We start from the raw sequence: 24,109 nt of genomic DNA, 5'->3' as shown, positions 1-24,109 counted from the left end.
CACTCATACCTTTTGTGTCCTGATTTGCTGAGAATGTGGCAATGGGAGACCTTCCTCGAACTTGACCCTGAGGGCTTACTGTAGCTGCTGTGGTGGTCACTGAACGGGATGCCTGTGAACTTGGGAAAGCTACAGTCTTCCCCTCAGGCTTCTGCCCATATTGAACGGGCTGAAACAACCTGGGCACAATTCATCGGGACAAAATGTTAGTTGGAGGCAAGAGCTCGTGATCAAAAGCATCTCCCGAATTCGTCTCAAAAAGCTGGCAGGCAATTCTCTTCAACAGTAAAAACCATCAAGTAAAATCATCACGTGGACTGTCTTCACTTTTTCCTGCTCATTAATATTTAGGGTAGAGTAAGTCAATTTCACAAAGCATTTTTCATCTTTGGGACAATTCCATGTAATTGCTTTAAGATACTACCCTCAAATCATCAGATCACCTGCCGCCGTCTGTCTCGCTGGATTTTCGACAACTTCAGGGCATTGGAATACTTTAGAAAAGAGTTAAACATGTGCCCCATTTTGATGGCTTAGAACTGGATTGCTTTAAGCACGATTAATAAAGCTAATTTTATGACCCTTAGTGGCTACTGGGTAATCAGCATCCTTTCTGAAGTTAAGAGAAAGTTCAAAACCCCTTTGGAAGTTATACAACAGTCATTCTACATCAAGAAAAGAGCCCAGTGCTTTAAAATAAGTTCCTCTGCTCTTTTCAAAGCAGGGACATCTTAAAGAATATGCTGCTTCATTATCTGTATCTTACTGTCAGACTTCATTTAAAAACACTGAATACCTGCTTGGTTTAAGCTTTACTGGGTTGAGTCTGGCTGAAGGAGACGGGGAACTGAAGATTTCTTCAATGAGCTTGCGGGTCACCTTTTTCTTTGAAAGTACTTGGGCTTCATAGTGTGTCACTGTGCTTTCTAATCCAATCAAATCAAATATAGAAAGGTCTGCCTCCTAAGAGTAAAATGGAAAAATGATTTACTTGTCTTTTGCATTTTAATGGTCTTTATCAAACATATCAAAGACAAGGAGTCAAAAGAGCAATCAATGCCAGGAGTTACCAAAAAGAAACCCCAAACTTCTTTATTTTTGGAGAAACCCTATTTTTCAAATATATTCCAGCATATAATTCCAGCATGAATTAGCACAATCCCACCTAATTAAAAGTACATTTCAATATTATGACCACAATTTTTTTTAATTTCTAGATTTCTACTTACCTTCCAGATATCAAACTCCAAAGCCTTTAAAATCAAAGAAGCAGATCTGTATTCCAATGTTTCTGCTACATAAGAGGAGCCAGGAAGTCTGGGATCTATTAGAGCAGGATGATTACATATCTTCTGCAGCTTCATTAAGATATGAAGGACATTGACAAAATGCCCACTTTTAAGAGCTTCTTGTGTTCTGATGGGTAAAGAAAAAAAGGATTAAAAGTTTTCATGTTTAATTATACAACATAATTTACTGACTATTCGAGATCCCTGCTCTTCCATTTCCTGAATCCTCCTGTTTCCTCCCCGACTCAAGACCGGCTCCCTCCGCCCCATGACTGTAGCTCACTGTGGGCAGGAATGTGTCTGCTTATTGTTGTATTGTACTCTCCTCTCCCAAGAGCTTAGTATAGTGTTCTGCATAAAGTAAGCACTCAATAAGTTAAGACTGAATGAATCACATGGTTATGATTACCTTATAATAATTTTTCTCCCCAGTGATACTTGGAAATTAGTCTCAGACACTGCCGATTTAAACTCCCACTAATTAACATATACTAAGAACTACGATTTCATTCATCACAAAGGAAGAGCTTTACTTTGAAACTTGCACTCACTTTTCTCCAGACCCACCGAAAATATGAGTTGATATAAACCTACAAAAAAAGATGCAGGAAAGCTTACCGGGGCTGTAATATAACATCTTCATACAAGGTCTTTTGCCTATTAGAAAGGCGACACTTCAACACATGTTCATATTTCTTCGCAAGTTGCTTTTCAACATCCCTTTTAGTTCTTCTCAAGATAAACGGCTGAGTCATCTGCACAGAGCAAAAAATTACCTGCTACTGTTTATCTCGACAAAAACAGCGTTATGCCTTTTGCCCCTGGTTTCTAATTTTCATTTAAATTGAAAGGAAACTGACATACTCTGTGCAATCTTATGACCACTTTATGGTAGTAGTCCTGGTTTTCCTCATTAGCTGCTTTCACTGGGAAGTCCAGATATGGTCTGGAAATTCCTGGTATTAAAAAGTGCACCATAGTCCACAGTTCCATCAAGGTGTTATGCAAAGGAGTGTCTATCAGAAGCAAACGGTGTTGGCTGTGAACAAAACCAGAGGAAACAGAAGGTTGGGAGAGCCTCAAATGCATATCTCGGGGTAGAAGGAGTGGGAGGGGCTGCACAGTCTTTTTTAGAGTTTCGTTGTTTTTTAGTTTTTTTAAGAAAAAGGCAAATGTTTTTAGGTCCGGTTTAACTGCGAAAGTAACAGGGAAGACAATCACTACTCCAGGTCCCTTCTAACCTTAGGATTTTAAGAGTGAATTCAAAGCAATTCCTATGTATGTAATTGTTTCTAAGCACTATCCTTTCAAAGTAAACATTAAGTTCGAAATCAGTATTTATAAAGAGCTTTATAAAGAGCTCTTTTATTTACAGAGCTTATGTGCTGAGCGCTGAATTAGTTGCTTAGGAGCAGACGACATGATCCCTGACTTCCAACTGCTTACAAGCTAGTGGAGAACAACTCAACAAAACTAATTTTGTTCCATGATAAAAAAAGGAGAAGACTTCAGGAAAGAGATTTTTTTTTTACTGGTTATTGCAAACCTGCGTAGATTGAAAAGTGCTTCCCAGTGCTTTTCGGTCATGTTCTTTATTTGCTGCATCTCATCAACAACTAAGTATTTCCACCTCACTTTTGTGAACGCTTGGTGTCCTTTAAAAAACTGTTTATAGGAGGTGATGCAAACATGGAAGCTATTGGGTTCAGTCCATTCCTGTAGAACAGAAAACATCATAAATATTTTTGAGGCATTTTCTTTCTTTTTTGGAATGAATTCCAGAATGTTTGGACCATAAATTTTAATGGCTCACAACTGCATTGCATAAGAAATTCCTCAATTTACAGCTGTCCAATGCAAATGCAGAAAAGTAGGGTTATACCAATTATTGTGCTTGAATCTCTCATATTTTGAGAATTCACAAGATTGGTGGCACAAAGAGATAACATTATGAAAAAGCACTAATGTGCATTTGTTAGAGACAACTTTGCTCCTACAAGGGGCAAAATGCAAACACGACCACACCACACAGGACCATCTTTGTGGGTGCCTGGTGCAGTCAGAACTGCCTGTCCCACACAGGCTTTTTCAGGCACCCAGGCTCCCGTTAAGTGAACTTCACAATCGGTGGCATCTTCAAATTCTACAGTCAACTACAAGACATTGGATGCATAAAGTCTATTTCTCTTAATAAGTCTGTAATACCTGTCTCTTTGCTTTAAGTTCTCTATGGCTGCCAAAGTACAGGAGTATTTTTAATCCAGGACACCAACGTTTCAATTCAAGCTCCCATTTTAGTATGTTACAACTCCGCACAACAACAAGGTGAGGTCCCCAGTTTCCTGCAGAGACAAGCAGATGTAGATGTCACAACTAGATTTTAATATATACTCAGTTATCTTCAAGCCAACCAACTCACTGTACCTCGTTCTCATTTCTTACCGGCAACCTCTCACTGACACCCACCCTCCTGGTTAGGAACTACCTCCCCGTTTTCATTCGGGAAATCACTGCTCTCCTCAACTTCAAAGCAACCCCCGTTCGTTTTTTTTCGGAGGGAGGAGGGCTTGTTAAGTGCTCAGTATGTGCCAAGAACTGTACTAAACACTGGGGTAGATACAAGTTAATCAGATTGGGCATAGTCCATGTCCCAAATAGAGTTCACAGTACTAATCCCCATTTTACAGATGCGGTAACTGAGGAACAGAGAAGTCAAGTGACTTGCCCAAGGTGACCCAGAAGACAAGCGGCAGAACAGAATTAGAACCCATGACCTTCTGACTTCCAGGCCATGCTTATCACTGGCACTTCTGTATCGCTTAAGCATTTGGGTTCCCACCAACCCTTGGCACTTACACAGCCTTAAAGTCTGTTGCTTCCCTCTGGCTCACACTTACTTTAGTGCTTAGTACACTGCTCTGCACACAGTAAGCACTCAATATATATGATTGAATGAATGAATGCCCATCTCTTAAATGGTATAATCCTTGAGGACAGCAATTGTGTCCACTACTGGACTTTTCCAAATGCTGAGTCCAGACCTCGGCAGAGTGCAAATAAATACTAATCGGTTATTGTTTAGTGATCAAGATTAAAAACATGAGGCCTAAAATTGAGGTGGTATTCTTGTTTTTAAACGACTAGAGAATAAGTCTGGAAAATTGATATTAATCTGTCTTGCTGGTAGGTTAAAAGAAAAAAGTCTTAAATCCCATAAAATTGTCACAAACTCTTTCTACGTTTAGCAGCGAAAGATTATGTGGATGCTACTGGCAGCATACACCCTGTGGCATTCAGTCAAATTTAAAAATATATTACCATATTTTTATTTTCTGATTCATTTATTTTAGGATGAGGAAAATTTTTCTAGCCCGGCCAATGGGCTGACCCTAACTAGAACAAATGATTTAGCCTCTCCCATTTTCCGAAGGGACTGGATTTTATTGAAAAAAAAAAAAAACCAACAATCAATCAATGGCATTTATTGAGTGCTTACTACATGCAGAACACTGTACTAAGTGCTTGGGAGATTACCATACAACAGAATTAGTGGGAACATTCACTGCCCATAACAAGGTTACGGTCTAAATGGAGGTAAAAACCCAGAAGTCTCTCCTATTATCATTCAGTAAAAGGACTCCACAAACTCTCATTACCAGTTCCAACATCCAACCCTTACAGTTCGGAAGTTACTTCATTTGCCCACCCTAAATCTTTGAGGAATATGGTAAAAATTGCATAACTGATTTTAAACAAACTACATACCTTCATTACAAGCTAAATGTGCAAAAAAGGCAATGATCTGCACAGTTTTACCAAGCCCAGCTTCATCCGCTAAAATGCCATTAAGATTCTTCTTGTAGAGTTTAGCCAACCAGTCTAATCCAATCTTCTGATACTCTCGAAGTGTTCCATACAACAGAGATGGAGTATTAAACTTCACCTGTAAGAGTCATGTAAAAAAGGAATAAAAATCAAGAGAGATGACGTCTATAAAACTACAATACAATAAAATTAAGGGGCCCCACTGGAGAGTGAAAAAAAAAAACCAAGCACCACTCTTGAACAATTCAGAAGTTGAAATTATCCTGTGAGTAGTACAAGTCCTGGGGTGGTGGGATGATCCTGAAGTAACTAGTGTTAAGGGAAAAAATCCTACAGCACTCACACCTTGACTGACACCATGCATGCACATTAAACTGTTTCTTCCAACATGATACTGCTTTGTATTCGGACTGGAACCCCGACGTTCTAAGAAGTGAAAATACTCACTATCCAACCAACTACTCTATGAAGTAGTCAAGTATCGATCTAAAGGAAGGGACTGATAACTAAGGCCTTCATTCAAGGGGGTTCATATACCTAAAACAAGAAAAACAATGCCCCGTGGCTAAAAAGCCATATCGTTTTTCTCTGATTTATAAGAACCAAAAGCTTTACCGCTGTTGTGATACGAGCACTGCCTTTAGGTAACAGAATCTCTGCCATAGCAGCCACCTCGGCAATATCTCTCACGTTGGGCTTCCCGAAATTTGTTCTCTCGGCACCTTTAAACTGATCGATGCTCAGAAGTGAATCTATAAGAACTACTTCCTTCTGAGGGCTCTCTCTATCACCTGCAGTATCCTCCACATCTGAAAAATAAGAAAGGCTAATCAGACCGAGTCGTTCACACCCGAGATTAGTAAATGTCAAAAAGTCACTCCGTAGAGCAGGAAAAGAAGTGGCTGCATATACACCTCAAGCTCAAACAATCTGGCCTAAAGGAGTGATCTGTAAGCTCACCATGGGCGGGGAACGTGTCTGTTGTATGGTTGTGCTGTACTCTCTCAAGTGCTCAATACAACACTCTGCATACGATAAATACGACTGACTGATTGATCTGGAAGAGTAGGGTAAGGGGGCTACCACGGATCAGGACAACCAATGCCGTGCATGCCAGTAAAGTCCACAGCTGCTCTGTAGTCTCGGAAATAAGAAAGTACTCTACAGCTCAAATACTTCTTTGAGCAGTTGCACAGATGCCAGGAGATTTTAGACAGCTACAACAGCTTAACCAGCCCTGAGGAGTAGCTGAGCCAATGTCACACTTCCTTCCCTTGGGACCAGGAAGAATTTAGGGCAACATCCACCATAAATCAAATGGAAACTGCTGCAGCGGAATAAGGTCGAGTCTGGCGGCCCTCCGCTTTCCCTCTTTCGTGGCCTACCGCAGTAACCTAAGGCTTAGAACTCCAAAATCCTGGAAGCACCCATGTCCTCAGGCAAAACCCCCATCTGGCCATTAGGGGTTTACTCATCAACTGGACTCGCATAAAAATAAATTCTGGAGGTTGCCAGCAGGAATACGATCCTATAATCAGTTATTTGCATACGTGAATTACAGCTTACTCCAAGTGATAGTCAGCGGCATCCATTCAAATTTGTTCTTCAAGGCTTTAATAGAAAATATCCAAGTAAAGGTAAATTTTTTTAAATGGGGGTAGAAGATAATGGAATTGGGAGCTCAGAATATTACTATGGTAATTACAGGAGTTAACCACTTTAATTAATTCCTAAAATTACGTTCCTTGTGGATGGGGATTGTGTCTACCAACTCTATTGTATTAAACTTTCCCAAGTGCTTAGTACAGAGCTCTGCTTACAGTAAGCACACAAATGCTCCTGATAGATTGAGAAATCAAACATGCAGGCCTCCTTATTTTAAAAACTTGGGTGCTAAACACGGTCAAATCTCATCAAACAGAATCTCATCATAAGTATACCTTCTTCACTGGTCTCTTCAATGTCAGGCTTAGCTTGGGTCCATTGAATATTCTGAGTAAAGGCACCTTCATATAATTTCATCAAGTCACCCAGAGGTAATTCAGCTGTATAAAATAAAGGAAAGGGTGCACCAAAAGGTTATGCAACAAGAATATTTCCATTTAATGGAAAAAACTGGAGTATGCATTGAGAAAAGTATTAAACATTACATGGTAAAGCAAAAAAAAAACCCAAAGTTTACAGTTAGGATGAACTTTTGCATTTAGTTTCTCACTTTTATAGCTTTTTGAAAAAAAAAATTAATGTACAGATGATATATTTACTCAAAGAAATACTTCAGCTCCCTGCTACTGAGAGCTATCGCAATTATACTTCTGTGGCAGGTGATAAAAGAAAGCAGACTGTGCTTGATAAAAATCACTTTTATGGATTGGGAATGTTAATATAATTTAAAATAAGGAAACACAAGCTTTCAATCTTGAGTGTTTACTGTGTGCAGAGCACTACAGGAAGTGTTTGATAGAATACAATGGAGAAGGCAGGCATAATCCCTACTTTCAAGGTGGTTATCTCAGAATTCAACATTAACCTTACTACATCTGTCAAATAAAAATTTCCTTGTAATTTAAAGGAGCTCTAATCCCACCACTAGGAACTTTTTAGAATCCCAAAGAAATTTAAGTTGGATAGATGACTGAGTAATATTAATACATAACTTCAGTTGACTGGTTTTCTTTGAAGGACAAGGACTACTGACAGAAAAGAATAAGCTAAGTACTCAGAGATTATTATAGAAATATTCACTTTTGGAATCATTCAACAGAAAAAATACAAGATTAGCTAGGATTTACTCTAGAAAGAACTTTTAAGACATTCTGCTATGCTCCTAAAACAAATTTAAATATTTTTAATGATAATCCACCTTCTTTGGCTAAATTAGTCAGTTCTGCTTGATGGTCTATATTCCCCTCATTCGACTCTTGTTCTTCAATTGTTTCCTCTTCATCTTCCACTAAAAAAGCATTATCAACATTGTTAATAAAAACAAAAATTTGAACTTCAGTGCTAGAGTCCTAAAGTAATTTAATTGCATAAACTTAAGTCCATTTAGCTTTGAGGAAATCTCTACCAGAAATACTCCTAGAGTATCCCTACTTATAGATAGTAATTATTTATTAAAAAACAGACCCTTCATTTTAGAAGACTGCTAAACATACTTTTAATTCACTTGTGTGGCTCCCAAAGGCAGTCAGAAAATTTGAGGCCCTAATTTAATTTTTTACTCCAACTGAATGGTATACTTCCCTCACTCAATTTTAAACAATTCATACAATCCCTTAGATTTGATGCTTTTCGATCCTTACCACAATAGACCAAGCTAAAGGCCTAGTTCCAGTTCCAAGCTTAAGGGAAAAGTTTTTACAACAAAATAAGTAATTACTTCAAATAAACATGCTGACTGACATCCAGTTTTGAAATCCCCTGAGGCCAAAGGCTACCTCCATAATATACTCACCACAAGGAGAGTTGCAGATGATGGAGCTGCAGGTGATTTATATAAGGGTCAAATTTATCCCAAGTTGTGGTTTTTTTGGGTTTGTTTTTTGTTTTTGATTTTTTTTAAAAAGTCTAAATTTCAGGCCTATCCTATAGGAACCCATTCCTTAAACATTCTATGTTTTATTCAATAAAAGGCCTGGCAGATGGCAAATACAGTTGGCATGGCTTGAAAAACAACAGACCTTCATCATCAGTTAGAGATGTGCTAGCTTTTCTTTTCCTTCCAGATTTTGCTGAATCCTAAACATTAAAAAAAAGAAGGCTTACATTAATAAACTTCAGCCTTAACATGTTATTATGAAATGCTTCAAAATATATATGGGGTCTATCAGCTGGGCTCAGACAATGTTGATGGGACTGATTTACCCTTGGACCTGTGTTTGGCTTTTTGTTTTGTCTGTGTGGGGGTCTTTTCTCAAAATCATTCTGCTTCCTGCTGATGGGCTTGTTAATTGTACACAGGATTAAAGCTGCAGCCTGCATACCCTCTTGGTTTTTTACTTATCAATGACTTCTAGAGCGTGAAAATTTAAAGCTCCACCTTCCACTGAAGAACTTGTTTGGTGACTATACCAGGAAAGTGTGTTCCTTCAGCCAATGCATTGGAGAAATATTGATAATAATAATGATTATTATTATTATTGTGGTATTTGTTAAGCACTTACTACCTGCCAGGCACCACATAAAGTGCTAGAGTTGGATACAAGCAAATCAGGTTGGACACAGTCCCCGTCCCCCTTGGGGCTCACAATTTCAATCCCCATTTTACAGATGAGGCAACTGAGGCCCAGAGAAGTGAAGTCACTGGCCCAATGTCACAGAGCAGACAAGTGGTGGATCCAGGATTAAAACCCATGACCACTGACTCCCAAGCCTGTGCTCTATCCACTGTGCAATGCTGTTTCATCCGTGTTTGGGACTACTCAGAACGAGTGGGTCGCCCAATCAAATCAATATATTCTACTATCTGATTGCAGTTCAGCTGATGCCAGCTTGGGTAGAAGTAGGGGGAAACAGCATGGTGTAGTGGATACAGCATTGGCCTGGGAGTCAGAAGGTCATGGGTTCTAATCCCGCCTCCGCCACTTGTCTGCTGTGTGGCCCTGGGTAAGGTACTTCATTTCTCTGGGTCTCAGTTACCTCATCTGTAAAACAGGGATTTAAGGTTGTGAGCCCCACACAGGACAGGGACCACGTCCTACTCGACCTGCTTGTATCCACCCCAGCGGTTAGTACAGTGCTTGGCACATAGTAAATGCTTAACAAACATTTATTATTATTACGACTGTCCCCAGGGAACAGGCTGGCTGGCAGAGGGGTAGGGGAGTAAGGCCAGGATTGCCAGTTACCCAGTGGTCCGTCAAGGGCTGATCAGTAAATGTTCACATAAAGAAGGGACCAATTACTTGGAGTAGGTTTCTTTATATTCACAGGGCCACAAACAACAGCCCAGCGGAAACCTGGCAAAACTAAGCTGAATATCACGGGTAGGCATGAACAGTTGGACTGTTGAGAAATGGATGAGACCTAGATTGAAAACAAACGCAGAAGTATAAAGAAGTGTCTTCTTAGTAAAATCCCAAGGCAAAGCCTAAGTAAATGACTTGGCCTGAGTCTCAGCTTAGTTTTCTCAGCTTCTTGGCATTTCTGATTCTCCCAGTGTGCACCCAAAGCCCAGAGCTAACATATTAAAAATCACAGTTGATTCCGAGAACAGATCGGACTTTATACAAAACTGAGGAATCAATCATTTATTTTTTACTTTGGATACTTGCAAAGAACATATTCAATTGTGGAAAATATTTTACACACTTTATATTCACTCTAGGACCACAAAAGAGGACAGAGGACCAGAAAAACAAAAAGAAACTCACCAAAAAGCTTTCTGATATAGCAAGATGCTCCTTAGTCCTTGAATCTTTTCATAGAAACAAATAACATATATCAGCTACCCAACAGTGATTCAACTACACAAAACAATGCAATCATAGAATCATAAACCTAGAGGATCCTTGAGAGAGTACTGAGGCCAGGTTCCTGCCTTCAGCATGGGTAAATAAGTCATCCAGTCCAGATAATTGTCTATTATTTTCTTCATGGAAGGCAACTCAACAACCTATTACAGGTAAGGGGGACGTGTCTATTACAAACGAGTAGGAAATTTTCTACTTGGCTGCTCCCAGCTCTTAGACATTTGATATTCACCCCTCCTTCAGCCCCACTGCACTTAAGTACATATCTTTCCGTAGAGCAGGACTTCTTCCTGCTCTAACAACAATAATAATAATAATAATTATGGTATTTGTTAAGTGCTTACTTTAAGCCAGGAACTGTTCTAAGCACCGTGTAGGGAGCTGATTGTGGGCAGGGAAGGTCACTGTTTATTGTTAAATTGTACTTTCGCAAGCGCTTAATACACTGCTCTGCACACAGTAAGCACTTAATATATACGACTGTTGGACACAGTCCCTGTCCCAGTGGGCTCACAGTCTCAATTCCCATTTTACAGATGAAGTAACTAAAGCAGAGAGAAGTGAAGTGACTTAGCCAAGGTCACACAGCAGACAAGAGGGGGAATTGGGATTAGAACCCATGACCTTCTGATTCCCAGATCCGTGCTCTAGCCACTACACTTTGCTGCTTCTCTAGCTCTATCCTGCAAACTCCTTCTGGGCAGGGAATGTCTATGCCTACTCTACATCGTACTGTACCGCTTGCTTAGTAAAGTGTTCTGCACACACAAATCATGCAATAAATACCATTGATTGATTTCCTGAAACATTATAAGGACAGCAGGGAAATAAAGTTAATATGCTCCACTGTCTTCCAAGGTATGCAGACAGGTGCATTAAACCACAGGCAGGGAAATGAATTTGTGATCTACTGTGCTTGGGTTTCAGCGTGGCTCAGTGGAAAGAGCCCGGGCTTGGGAGTCAGAGGTCATAGGTTCTAATCCTGGCTCTGCCACTTGTCAGCTGTGTGACTTTAGGCAAGTCACTTTACTTCTCTGTGCCTCAGTTACCTCATCTGTAAAATAGGGATGAAGACTGTGAGCCCCACATGGGACAATGATCACCTTGTATCCCCCCCAGAATAGTGCTTCACACATAGCAAGCATTTAACAAATACCATTATTATTATTATTCATTTCCTCAAAATGCCAATCAACCAATCGATGGCATCTGAGTGCTTACTTCGTGTCGAGCACAGCGTGGCTCAGTGGAAAGAGCCCGGGCTTCGGAGTCAGAGGTCATGGGTTTGACTCCCGGCTCTGCCACTTGTCAGCTGTGTGACTGTGGGCAAGTCACTAACTTCTCTGTGCCTCAGTTATCTCATCTGGAAAATGGGGATTAACTGTGAGCCTCACATGGGACAACCTGTTGACCCTGTATCTATCCCAGCGCTTAGAACAGTGCTCTGCACATAGTAAGCACTTAACAAATACCAACATTATTATTATTACACGACTGGGAGTGAATACAGTGGAGGTGATAAACCTATTCCCTGCCCACAAGGAGCGTATAGGCTAGAAGAAATTTACGAATTGCTTAAGCCAAATAAACCCAGTTCTCCCATCATTTCAAACTGAACTCTTGGAAAACCCAATGTCAATGAAAAGTCACTCTGTAGACTATTACTCACAGTGTACAAGGTTGTACCACACATAGGTGCATAGACCAATTCCTCTGACATGAATGTTCGCTAGTTCCCTCACTGTGCTGTAGCCAAAACATGTGGTAAAAGCACACGTTCTACAGAATTGAGCGTGCTACAAGATATACGCCGCACCTTGGATATGACAGGAAAAGGAGTACCTATAAATCACAAGCACCTAACAGTGTTCACGTCCAAAGACAGACTGACAAGTTTCACCTACATCTCCACATCCTTTCTCGTTCATTCCAATGAGGATCGTAGAGGTGCTAAAATTACTTGGCTTCCTGCAGCTACTTTCAAACTGTTTTCTGGAAACCATCAATAAAAGAAGGCCAAGAACCAATACAAGTCCCAATTTTTAAAAGGTTAGTTGAGGAACACTCAGAGAAGCTAAAATTGGGGAAAGACTATTTCTTTTTGAAAGGGGAAAAGATATTCACTGGGAGCAAATGCAAGTCCAAATTTTTAAAAGGTTAGTTGAGAAGCTAAAACTGAGGAAAGACCATTTCTTTTTGAAGGGAAAAAGATATTTGCTGGGACAAGGACTAAAAGAAAATAGAGCCTGAGGAAAATAATTCTTAAAAAGGCATAAAGAAGTTAGCATCAATCAAAAGCAGATACACTTTTATCAGCGGCACTTATAAACAAAATGTTTGCTTCACTCTAGAGAAATTTTAGTAAAATAAGGAAATTACCTCTTTTAGAAATTTTCTGTAAATTTAAGGCTTTTCTCCTTTTCTCTTCTAACTCTATTTGCAGTTTTATTTCCACAACCTACAAACAAGGATAAAAAACAAGGAACAAGATTTTTCTGATGTAAAGAAGAGAGAAACGAGAAAAACACATTAAAATACAGACTTCTCTTTCCTATTAAATAATCTTTTATCATGCTATTTTCCATCAGAATGGGTTTTTTCAAGTTTTCATTTGTTCTGTGCTTAATGGCAGGATGGGAAAGGAAAGAGAAGGAAATCAGCAACACTTTGGCAAAAAAGTTGCCTTAACTCCTACTGATGTTAAAACAAATAGCTGGAAGTTACATGGTTCTTCTATATTAAACCTAAAAATGCTTCAGGATATTGCTGGGATGCGACCATTCATACCTTTGTCAAGATACAACTGCTTAGGGAGACAGCATGATCTAGTGGCAGTGAAAGTCATAGGACTTGGGTCCTGGGCCCAACTCTGCCAGTAGCCTATGTGACCTTTGCTCCATTCAATAGTATTTATTGAGCGCTTACTACGTGCAGAGCACTGTACTACGTGCTCGGAATGTACATTTCAGCAACAGATAGAGACAATCCCTGCCCAATGACAGGCTCACAGTCTAATCGGGGGAGACAGCCGGACAAAACAAGACAACAATCACAATAAATAGAATCAAGGGGATGTACACCTCATTGTTTGGTAAGTCACTTCACCTCTCTGGAGCTCATCAGTAAGTAAAATGGGGAAAATAACATCTGTCTGTACTTACCACATAGGGATGTTATGGGCACAAATATAAGTTAAGTATTATGAAAGCACTTTAGAAAATAGAAGCTGTTTGCTTTAGGGAAGCAGCTGGGCCTAGCGGAAAGAGCAGGCATGGGGGCTAGGAGGACCTGGATTTTAATCCCTGTTTTGCCACTGTGTGACTTGGGCAAGTCACTTAACGTCTCTGGGCCTCAGTTTTCTCACCTGCAAAATGGGGATTAAATCCTATTCCCTCCTTTTAAGACTGAACGCCCCAGGACTTCTAGCTACCCCAGCATTTAGAACAGTGCTTGGCATATAGTAAGAGCTTAAATACCAAGTACTCACACTGTTATTAGAGATATATTGAAAGGAGGCACCAAAAAAAAGTCCATTTAGCCAAAAACTTGTCAGCGCCACCAAAAAAGGTGGAGACCCCATGATTCATATTATCAGTACCTAAACAATCTTTGAATAGTATAAATAGTAGATTAAGGAACATTACAGGAAATGGGATATCAGCAGTTTTAGCGAGGAAGATCTGTAAGGCTTGCTATTGCTTTTCCTATGAAAATCTTACGACAATAAAATATACAAATGGCTCCAGATTGTTTTCACAGAATTCAGAATTTACACATTCAAGACAACTGTACCTGTTCAATATTTGACCAAAAATACTCAATTTCTCTAGCAGTGGAAGCAGCTATTCGTCTTAATCGATTCTGTTCCTCTTTCCTGCCTCTTTCTTCAAGAAGTTTCTTCTCTTCGTGATAGCGAGCTGCAGTTCTAACAAGCTGATAAATAAATAAGATTATGACACCTATAACACCAAAAATAGTTTGTGAGACCCTTTCATTTTTACTTCCTACAAATTAAATTACGCCTTCATTCAGATTTAAAGGTCAAAGTTGGCTCACCCTGTGTAAATTTATTCATTTGACATGTTATATCCAGCACTGTAGTCCTATCTAATCAGCTCACTGGATGAGCTGACACAAGCTGACATTCTTCATCTGTCTTCGCCTACCCATAAACTTCTCAAAGGTTGGCCAATCCTCTCTGCATCCATCAGAAACTCCCGATCACTGGTTTCAAGTTATTCCATCAGCTCTCTCCATGCAACTTACCCTCTCTCCCTTCTCACTCCACCTTAGCTAAGCCAGCCTATTCACTGTCCCTCATTCTCATCGCTCCCACCACTGACCACTTGCTCCCACCCTCCCTTCTGCCTGGAACCCCCTCGGTCTTCATTCGTTCATTCATTCAATCGAATTTATTGAGCACTTACTGTGTGCAGAGCACTGTACTAAGTGCTTGGAAAGTACAATTCGGCAACAGATAGAGACAATCCCTGCCCAACAATGGGCTCACTTCATTTCAGTAGACCACTTCTCTTTCCAGTTTCAGGATCCTTTGGAAATCACATCTCCTCCAGGAAACCTTTCCTGTTTCATCTCTCATCTCCCCACTCTATTTTGCACACCACTGCTATTTCAGCACTTTCACTTCCCCTAAACACCTGAGTAACTCACACCCCTCGAAAACCAGCTTGCCATAAGCTAAGATTTATCCTTTTCCAGAGGCGCAGTGTGGTGTAGTGGATAGAGCCCAGGCCTGGGAGTCAGAAAGTCATGGGTCTAATCCTAGCTCTGTCATTTGTCTGCTGTGTGACCTCGAGCAAGCTGATTCACTTCTCTGTGCCTCAGTAACCTCACCTGTAAAATGGGGATCAAGACTGTGATCCCTGTGAGGGATAGGGACCGTATCCAATCCAATTTGCTTCTAACCACCCCAGCCCTTAGTACAGTGCCTGGCATATTGTAAGTGCTTAACCAATACAAGAAGCAGCATGGCTCAGTGCAAAGAGCCTGGGCTTGGGAGTCAGAGGTCATGGGTTCGAATTCCAACTCTGACACTTGTCAGCTGTGTGACTGTGGGCTAGTCACTTAACTTCTCGGTGCCTCAGTTCCCTCATCTGTAAAACGGGGATTAACTGTGAGCCTCACGTGGGACAACCTGATTACCCTATATCTACCCCAGCGCTTAGAACAGTGCTCTGCACATAGTAAGAGCTTAACAAATACCAACATTATTATTAATACTAAAATTATTATTCCAGCCATTTTTAAAAGTGGGTAACAATTCCCTCCAAGGAAACAAACTAAAATGTCCAGGATAAGGAACTCTCTAGACTGTAAGCTCATTGTGGGCAGGGACTGTGTATTGTACTCTCCCAAGCACTCAGAACGGTGTTCTACACAAAGTAAGCACCCAATAAATACGATTGACTGACCCCGACATTGCACTTATGTACATACCTTTATTCTCTATTGCTCCCACTCTGTCTCTCACCCACACCAAATGGTAAACTCCTCAAGGGCAGAAATGCCTACCAACTCTACTGTACTCTCCCCAGCCCTTAATAGAGTGTTCTCTACAGAGTATGTATTAGTATATACTACTGACTGAATTCATGAAATTATTTCATGATACCCACAACCGTCCTCAATATCAAAAGAAGGCCCACCTCAAAAAGAAAAAAGCAGATGACACATTAAGGTACCCAGGAGAGTGTCCAAAGCTAAGTGACAGTTTTGGGATTCTCATCTCCTAATTAAAGAAAAAAATTACCTATATGGACAGATTTCCCACTGCTAATGTCTACCAATCATTCCCATTTTAAATGATCCAATTCAAAAATACCTTCTTGGCTGCTGCCATTTTCCACCTTCTCTCTTGAGCAAAATCAGTCGCCATCCACTGCATTTCTTCCAAAAGATAATCCCAGTGAGATTTGGGTCGTGGAGCCTCCTGAAGTTTTGGTAGTCGCTTCAGAGACCATAAACCTTCCTTCCTCAGTTCTGCTATTCGTTGATGGATTTGATTTTCCTGAAAATATCAGTTCCCTTGTCACACACATGTATTTTTCATTCTATAAATCATTCATTCATTCAATCGTATTGAGTGCTTACTATGTGCAGAGCACTGTACTAAGCGCTTAGAATGTACAATTTGGCAACAGATAGAGAATCCCTGCCCAATGATGGGCTCATAATATATCTTGGTACACTGACCATGCCTTCATATACTAAAGGAGCCAAACAACAGTTTCTCACATCTGTACTGATAAAAATATGAAATGATCGCTGTCCTTTAAAATGTTATATATATGGTTTCTGGGTGTAAAGGGACTCAGTGTAATATTGTTTCTATCCAGGTATTAAAAAAAACAAACACAGCTGATTTCAAAATAAAGAACTTCTCAAGGGGAAAAAAATTTCCGATTTTTCAGTAGCCAAAGGGTCTCATCCAAAGCAGGTACTGGCGGGGGGGGGGGGGAGAGGGGATGAAGGGAACTACTAAGTGACAACATCTATGAGGGTAGCCATCCCAGGAAGTTGTGGTGAGGAAAACAAGAGGACTGGTGACAGCCCCGGCAGCCTCCCGACACTCCATTCCACTGAGCTTTCCCCTGCCAACTGGCTCTACCACCGGCTCTTCTCGGGATGATGACTGGTTAGAAGGCTCTTGCAATACTTTCTCATGACCAACCAGCATCTTTACCAAGAGTAAATGCAACTTTAGTATTTGTTAAGCATTGCTAACGCCAAGCAGTGCAATAAGCACTGAGGTTGATACAAGGTAATCAGATCAGACACAGCCTATGTCCCAAATGGGGCTCGCAGTCTAAAGGGGGAGGAGGGGCAGGTATTGATTCTCCATTTTACAGATGGGGAAACTGAGGGACACAGAAGTCCAATGAGAAACAGCATTGGTCTAAAGGATAGAGCATGGGCCTGGGAGACAGGTCGTGGGTTCTAATCCCACTCCACCACTTGTTTGTTGTGTGACTTAGAGCAAATCACTTCCCTCCTCCGTGCCTCAGTTACTGCATCTGTAAAATGGGGATTAAGACTGTGAGCCCCATATAGGACAGGGACTTTGTCCAACAATATTAGTTTGTATCTACTCCAGAGCTCAGCATAGTGGAAGCAGCATGTGAGACAGCGACCGTTTCCAACTCAATTTGCTTCTATTCATTCATTCGTTCATTAAATCATGTTTATTGAGCGCTTACTGTGCACAGAGCACTGTACTAAGCACTTGGAAAGTAAAAGTCAGCAAAGAAAAGAGACAATCCCTGCCCACACTGAGCTTACAGTCTAAAAGGGGTAAGATAGACATTAAAAAAGTAAACAAGCATCAATATAAATAAATAGAATTATAGATCTATACACATCAAAACAAGGACGCAGGCATCAATATAAATAGAATTCTGGATATATACGTATACACATAAATGCTGTGGGATGGTATCTGCTAAGCACTTACTATGTTCCAAGCATTGTTCAAAGCACTGGGGTAGATACAAGGTAATTAGGGTTGGAGACAGTCTCTGTCCCACATGGGGCTCACAGTCTTAATCCCCATTTTACGGATGAGGTAACTGAGGCCCAGAGAAGTCAAGTGACTTGCCGAAGGTCACACAGCAGACAGGTGGTGGAGTCGGTATTAGAACCCACATCCTCTGATTCCCTAAGCCTGTGTTCTTGCCACTGGGCCATGCTGCTTATACCCATCCTAGCACTTAGAACGGCACCTGGAACATAGTACGTGCTTAACAAATAATGTAATTATTATTATTACACTGCCTGGCACATAGCAAGCAATTAAATACCATGATTAAAAAATGACTTGCCCAGGGTCACGCAGCAGGCCAAGTGGCAGAGCCAATATTAGAACCCAGGTCCTCTGACTCTCCGGTCCATGCTGTTTCTGCCAAGTCACACTGCTTCTCTCCAACTTAATTATTAAAAAATGACTTTTTTTTTAAAAAAAAAAGTCTCTCCATTTTCACTGGCCAGATCAGGACCCTAATGTTCAATTAGTCCTGAATCTGTGATGGATGTATTTATGTTTTAAAATAAAGAATTCCTGTGCACACATAAGATGGTGAGAAGCAGTGTGGCACAGTGGATAGAGTGTGGGCCTGGGAGTCAGAAGGACCTGAGTTCTAATTCCGGCTCCGCTACTTATCTGCTGAGCAAGTAACTTAACTACTCTGTTCCTCAGTTCCCTCGTCCATACAGGGAGGATGAAGACTGTGAGCCCCACGTGGGACGGGGACTGTGTCCAAACTGATTACCTTGCATCGACTCCAGCGCTTAGAATAGGGCTTGATGCGGAGTAAGCACTGAACAGATACCACCATCATCAATCATACTTGGAGACAAAAGATCTTACCAATGTAACTTGTTCAGCCAGCTTGTCTTGAGAACTCTCCTGGGGCTGGGTTGCTGTATTTTGTGCAGGACTCTGCGGTTTGGGGTTGGTAGTTGCAGCGGTCCCCGGCGACCGGGACGCGACAGGAGACGCTGACTTGTTGGTTGTTGGAGAGGGCCTGTTAACTGGCGATGCGCGGGCAGGTGGAGGTGCCGGGCCCGACAGGCTTGCTGGTGTGGAGGATGAGGTAGACAGAGAAGTGGAAGCAGGACGCTGGCAGGACTGGACAGTATCCGCAGGCGATCTCGTTAGTGCCACAGTCTAGTGGGGAAAGAGTTTATTCAGTGTAAAGATCACATTGCGTTGAATGCAAAAGGCAAGTTCCAGAGCTGCTTCCTCATTCAAACACCTCCTTAATTGAGAGTAACCGTTTCCTGCATCTCAGGTTCTTCTTAACTATACACCATTCATTTGATCATTAGAGTTGTAAGAGCAGTTTAGACAGATTCTTTTCTCAAGACACTTTCCTCTACCAGTTAATTGTTACGGGTGCACAATAGCAAAGGCCTGGAATGCTCCCCTGAAAACCAGTGGCATCACTCAGCACACCCTGAGGTAGAATGGTCCCAAGAGAGGAAGATCAAAATTTCTCACTGTCAAAGAACTGGATATATCTAATTTAATGCTCAAATCCTGATTATTCATTGCTCCGTTTACTGCTGAACTCATACCTAAGATAAGATTTTATTTGATGCTGGAATAACTAAGGTTCCCATTTATCAAAGGAAAAGGTCATTTCCGCAAATTAGGCTGCAAATATCATCATTTTTTAACCATCAAGCTCGGAATATGCTTGTAAAGAACATGTATATGCAAATTTCATCATTAACAATATCCCTGTAGTATCAAGAGTTCTAATAACTCAGGTACATTTGACATTTAACTAGTACATTAGTGTTTCCTTCCTATGATTAGAGTATGCACATAAACATGATGTTTAATTCAATCAGCATTTTCAGAAAGTCTGCCCAGGCACAAACTTGACTTCAAGCTACCTGATTTGGCCCAAAGAATCATTCAAATGGTCAATGAGCTGATTTACTTTTAATCTCTCAAAGTGAGTGCCGATCACAACAAGCTTCAAATGTATAGAGATATTTGTAGAAGGAGCTGAAATGGGTATTCCAAAAATGCCTCCTACTTACCCGCTTCCAGTAAAGATACATTCAGATAGAAATAACCTCTTAAACCACAGTACAGATTCACATTAACTCAGCATAGGCAAAACAAGTATCCTCTCACACCATTACAAAAAACTAAAATTTTTAAAACAAATTGCTCATACTTTACCACCTAATTACTATCTTATAGCTCATAAGTGCTAGATATTCTTTTCTCTTAGGAAAAAACACAACTTTTTTCTTCTTATTCCTATTCTGAAGGGCTTCACCTGCTTCCTTATGGTAGGGATGTTGAGTATTCAAAAAACAAAAATAATCTCTCTATCCTAGTTAGAGAATTAAGCATATCTTCTATCACACTGTGGATGCGACCTTGAAGACGATATGGTAAAATACGGGAGGACACTGACAGCACCTCTGAGGCAAAAGTACTTCATACCTGTGAGTTGCTTTCTTCTGCAAGTTTGTTGCAACTAAAAAGTTAGTAAACTCATTCCAAAAGGAGAATTTTCACGGTGACAAAAAACAATCATTTGAATCTTACATTTGGTCAGATAATCTATAGATTCATAGACTTGTTCTTAATTGCTGCTAATAATACACCAAAGTGATTACCAGCACGTTGTAGGGGTGTCCCTATGCAGTAGGAGTAGTTTGGAGCAATCCATCTTTCCTGCCCGCTTGGTTTAGTGAAAAGAATATGGGGCTGGGCATCAGGAGAGCCACATTCCAATCCTAGTTCTGCCACTGCCCTGTTGTGTGACCTTGGGAAAGTCACTTAGCCTTTCTAGATCTCATTTTCTTCATCTCTAAAAAAGGGTTCAGATATCTGTTCTCCCCACCTAATAAAATATTGTCATCCCACATCATCAAGCAGAAACTCCTACTTTAAGGCATTCAATCAGCTCTCTCCCTATTATCTACCGTTTCCCATTACAATTTAGCCCACACACTTTACTCGTTTAAATCCAACCTATTCACTGTGCTCCACTCTAGTCTCTCTTGCCTTGCTCTCCCACTTTCCCTCCTACCTGGAACTCTATTCCCTTTCATAATTACACAGTGATATTTATTGATTCATAACCAAGAGACCACCACTCTCCCCATCTCCAAAGCCTTACTAAAGATCACATCTACTCCAGGAAGCCTTTCCCGCCCCTCTGTCATGTTCCCATCCTGTTTTTCCTCCATACTGCATCACCTATGCACTTGAGTTTATACTTCCTAAGCCCTTAAGTATTCACCCACCCTCTTAGCATTTAGATACATAGTCTTACACTGGGTCGCTGCCCCTAACAGGAATTAATTTTACGTGTGTCTCTGCTAGACTAAAATCTCCTTGAGGGCATGGATCATGTCTCCTTATTCTACTGCCCTCTCCCAACCCTTAGTAGAGTGCTCTGCACACTGTAAGTACTCAAATACCATTTGGTGATTGAGCCCTGAGTGGGACAGGGACCACTGTCCAATCTGATTATGTTGCAAAGTGCTTTAGTAAACAGCCTTAATAAATGTCATTATTATTATTATTACTAATGAGTGGGGAGATGTGCTCACAAACTGCTGCTAGTGTTCACCAAACACTGAGTTTTGGGGGCCCTGTTACGTTTGATTTGATTTCACACAGGTGGGGACACTCCTGCAAATGGAAACTCACCAGTGCGTGCCTGATGATATAAAAAAAACACTGGTAACACTACAAATTATCAGGGCATACCCGTTGGAAACCACTGAAGAGTTTTACCAAAAAAAAAACAAACATTAAAAAAAAATTATGGTACTTGTTAAGCGCTTACTATGTGCCAAGTACTGTTCTAAGTGCCGGGGTAGATACAAGGTGAACAGGTTGGACACAGTCCCTGTCCCACATGGGGCTCAATCCCCATTTTACAGATGAGGTAACTGAGGCCCAGAAAAGTTAAGTGACTCGCCCAAGGTCACACAGCAGACATGCAGTGGAGCCAGAATTAGAACCCATGACCTTCTGACTCCCAGGCTATGCCATGCTGTTTCTTACAAGCTTTTAGCAACACAGTACTCTTCCCACCAGCTGTTGTGCGAAAAGGAAGGCAGGACATAGGAAGAAGCCCGCTCCTTTCACTTGCGTCTTAGGGAAAGGATAAGACAACCAGAAGTGAGTCAAGAGTGAGTCAGGGCTCAGCTACTCCAGGGTGGAAGTCCCTTTAAAATGTCATTTTAGAAAGGACAGCTGGAGCTGAGTGGCAAGACTTTAAAATAATGGCTACCACATCAGTCATTTGAGTGCCTCCTGGATGCAGAGCACTAAACTACATGCTAGGGAAAGTACAGTATAACAGAGTTGGTAGATGCAAACCCCGCCCACAAGGACCTTACAGTCTACAGGGGGAGACAGATATTATAATAAATTACGGATTGGGAAAACAGGAGAGTGGAGGGCTATTAACATAAGTGCTGTGAGGCTGGGGTGAGCATCAGGGATATGCAGCCAAGTGCTTATTTGATGGTGAGAGCAAGGCGGTTAGGGGAGATGAGAGTTTAGTCAAGGAAGGTCTTTTGTGTAGATGTGATTTTAGGAGGGTTTTGAAGGTGGGGAGAGCGCTGGACTGTTAGATGTGAAGGGGAAGGGAATTCCAGGCCTGAAGGAGGATTTGGGCAACGGGTGAGATGTAGGTAGAGAGAGTAGGTTGGTAGTAGGGGCGGAATGGTGGATTGGGTTGTAATAGAAAAAGCAGCAAGGTAAGGGAGGAGGAAGGTCATTGAGAGTCTTAGAGCCAATGGGATGGGATTTCTGTTTGATATGGAAATGGACGGGCAACTATTGGGGGTTATCGGGAAGTGGGAAGCTATGGACTGAATGTTTTTTTCTGAAAAATGATGTGGGCAGCAGAGTGTGGTATCAGTCAATCAATCATATTTATTGAGCGTTTACTGCCTACAGAGCGCTGTACTGAGTGCTTGGGAGAGTACAATACAACAGAGCTGGGAGACACGTTCCCTAGCCCCAGCGCTTAGAACAGTGCTCGGCACATAGTAAGCACTTAACAAATGCCAACATTATTATTATTATTAGCCACAACGAGCTTACAGTCTAGAGGAGGAGACAGACATTAACAACAATAAATATAGATATGGACATAAGAGTTATCGGGCTGAGGGAAGGGTGAATAAAGAGTGCAAAACCAAGAACAAGGGCAACAAAGAAGGGAGTGGGAGAAGAGGAAATGAAGGCTTATTCGAGAAAGGGCTCTTGGGAGGAGATGGGCTTGAAGGACGGGCGCGTGATCATGTACTGGATATAAAGAGCGAGTACTGGACCAAAGGTGGGATGTGAACGAGGGGACGGCGGCGAGATGGATGAGATCGAGGAACGGTGAGCAGGTTGGCATTAGAAGAGTGAAGGGTGAGGGCTGGGGTGTAGTAGGAAATCAGGGAGGTAAGGAAGAGCCAAGGCGCTTTAAAGCCTAAGGTACGGCACGGATGGGAATGAGGAGAAACGGGATGCGGGGGGGATCAGCAAGGAGGCGAACGGCAATGGTCAAGGCAGGAAATGGTTAAGAGCTGGGCTCAGCACCGTCACAGTCTGGATGGATAATAATAATAATAATGGTGGTATTTATTAAGTGCTTACTATGTGCAAAGCACTGTTCTAAGCACTGGGGGGATACAAGGTGATCAAGGTGTCCCACGTGGGCATTTTACAGATGAGGTAACTGAGGCCCAGAGAGGTTAAGTGACTTGCCCAAAGTCACACAGCTGACACGTGGTGGAGCTGGGATTCGAACCCATAACCTCTGACTCCCAAGTCCGGGCTCTTTCCACTGAGACACGCTGCTTAAACGGTGGATTCTAGAGATGTTGTGAAGGTACGAACAGCAGGAATTCACGACAGATTGAATGTGCAGGCTGAATGAGAGAGACAAGTCAAGGATAATGCCAAGCTATCCTAACTGCTCCTGCCGTAAGGACTCGGGAATAAAGGCTAAATCACCACTACCT

The 24,109-nt window shown here is 41.4% G+C and overlaps 1 protein-coding gene across 17 annotated transcripts in view; it reads right to left on the bottom strand.

The window, feature by feature from the left end:
• The window catches only part of EP400 (E1A binding protein p400), a 105,902-nt gene that overhangs the window by 49,534 nt on the left and 32,259 nt on the right, over positions 1-24,109 (bottom strand). For all 17 annotated transcript variants that reach the window (XM_029050089.1, XM_029050078.1, XM_029050121.1 and 14 more), the window contains 17 exons: positions 18,972-19,271; positions 16,431-16,616; positions 14,381-14,521; positions 12,968-13,046; positions 10,490-10,533; positions 8,798-8,855; positions 7,978-8,067; positions 7,055-7,159; positions 5,730-5,923; positions 5,055-5,232; positions 3,495-3,631; positions 2,836-3,005; positions 2,154-2,328; positions 1,908-2,044; positions 1,230-1,416; positions 797-963; positions 10-179 (listed from right to left, as the gene is read on the bottom strand). In XM_029050089.1, coding sequence (XP_028905922.1) covers positions 10-179; positions 797-963; positions 1,230-1,416; positions 1,908-2,044; positions 2,154-2,328; positions 2,836-3,005; positions 3,495-3,631; positions 5,055-5,232; positions 5,730-5,923; positions 7,055-7,159; positions 7,978-8,067; positions 8,798-8,855; positions 10,490-10,533; positions 12,968-13,046; positions 14,381-14,521; positions 16,431-16,616; positions 18,972-19,271 — 2,518 coding nt within the window. The remainder of the gene's footprint in view (positions 1-9; positions 180-796; positions 964-1,229; positions 1,417-1,907; positions 2,045-2,153; positions 2,329-2,835; positions 3,006-3,494; positions 3,632-5,054; positions 5,233-5,729; positions 5,924-7,054; positions 7,160-7,977; positions 8,068-8,797; positions 8,856-10,489; positions 10,534-12,967; positions 13,047-14,380; positions 14,522-16,430; positions 16,617-18,971; positions 19,272-24,109) is intronic.

This window comes from Ornithorhynchus anatinus, chromosome 2, assembly GCF_004115215.2.
Source record: "Ornithorhynchus anatinus isolate Pmale09 chromosome 2, mOrnAna1.pri.v4, whole genome shotgun sequence".
Taxonomy (NCBI): domain Eukaryota; kingdom Metazoa; phylum Chordata; class Mammalia; order Monotremata; family Ornithorhynchidae; genus Ornithorhynchus; species Ornithorhynchus anatinus.
This window is presented reverse-complemented; position numbering and strand designations above follow the sequence as displayed.